Source organism: Crocodylus porosus, unplaced genomic scaffold (genome assembly GCF_001723895.1).
Source record: "Crocodylus porosus isolate Cpor-Errol unplaced genomic scaffold, CroPor_comp1, whole genome shotgun sequence".
In the NCBI taxonomy this organism is placed as follows: Eukaryota; Metazoa; Chordata; order Crocodylia; family Crocodylidae; genus Crocodylus; species Crocodylus porosus.
The window spans coordinates 22,142,336-22,143,236 of record NW_017728948.1 but is presented as its reverse complement, the minus strand read 5'-3'; the positions used below and the strand labels follow the sequence as shown (position 1 = coordinate 22,143,236).

Genomic DNA, 901 nt, shown 5'->3' with positions numbered 1-901 from the left:
AGTCTGCCAGCAGAGGTGGTTCAAGCACCTACATTGAACACCTTTGAGAGTAAACTGGATGCTTATCTTGCTGGGATCCTACGACCCCAGCTGACTTCCTGCCCTTTGGGCAGGGGGCTGGACTCGATCTCCCGAGGTCCCTTCCAGCCCTAATGTCTATGAATCTATGAAATATTTTCTTAAAAAGCTTTCTAAGCATCACAAGAAAATTTAAAGAGAAGATTTTGGGGTTTTTTTGTATTTTTAATTTTCTTTAGGAAGCAAGAGTGTACAGCCAGTGCTTAGAGTAAATGGGTTACATACTTCTGCTGAAGCCAGGGCAAGTTTTGCTGCTGACGTATGTACCCTGTTTTTTATACAGGAAATATGTATGATCAAATATTACATTACATAGAAATGCTGGAATACCCAGTTCTTACCTTTGGAGGTTTCAAACTCTTCCTTTTCTGTTTTTTACAGCGTAGCAACCGTTCCCTTTCCTAGAAACAATGAGAACACTGCATTTCTTTAATGCATATTTAGATTATACACAACAAAAAGAAACATTATGAATATCTTCTTAAAGCATGAGGAAAGCTCAAAGCATTGTTACAATTCAACATGAACAAAGTAACTGTTTTTGCGAAAGGCAGAAAAATATTTAGACTCCTTTGTCTGGAAATTGACCAGCCTGGATTCTGTAAAATAATGGTTAATATTTCTGCCATATTTCTGACAGTTCTTTGTCTCTCTTTCCTCAAGAGCTGATGGTGGAACAATGACCCAAGTTTCAAGGGGGGTGTGGGAAAAGATAAAGTGGACCTAAAGGAACAAGAACCAAAGGGGCAGGGGGAAAAAAAAAAAAAAAAAAAAAAAAAAAACGAACACTCGGCTTAAAACTAAAGGCATCCTGCTGAACCGA

The 901-nt window shown here is 38.5% G+C and overlaps 1 protein-coding gene across 3 annotated transcripts in view; it reads right to left on the bottom strand.

Moving 5' to 3' along the window:
• Window positions 1-901, bottom strand: part of JAKMIP1 (janus kinase and microtubule interacting protein 1) — a 111,453-nt gene that overhangs the window by 30,852 nt on the left and 79,700 nt on the right. For all 3 annotated transcript variants that reach the window (XM_019553442.1, XM_019553441.1, XM_019553443.1), the window contains exon 8: window positions 420-479. In XM_019553442.1, coding sequence (XP_019408987.1) covers window positions 420-479 — 60 coding nt within the window. The remainder of the gene's footprint in view (window positions 1-419; window positions 480-901) is intronic.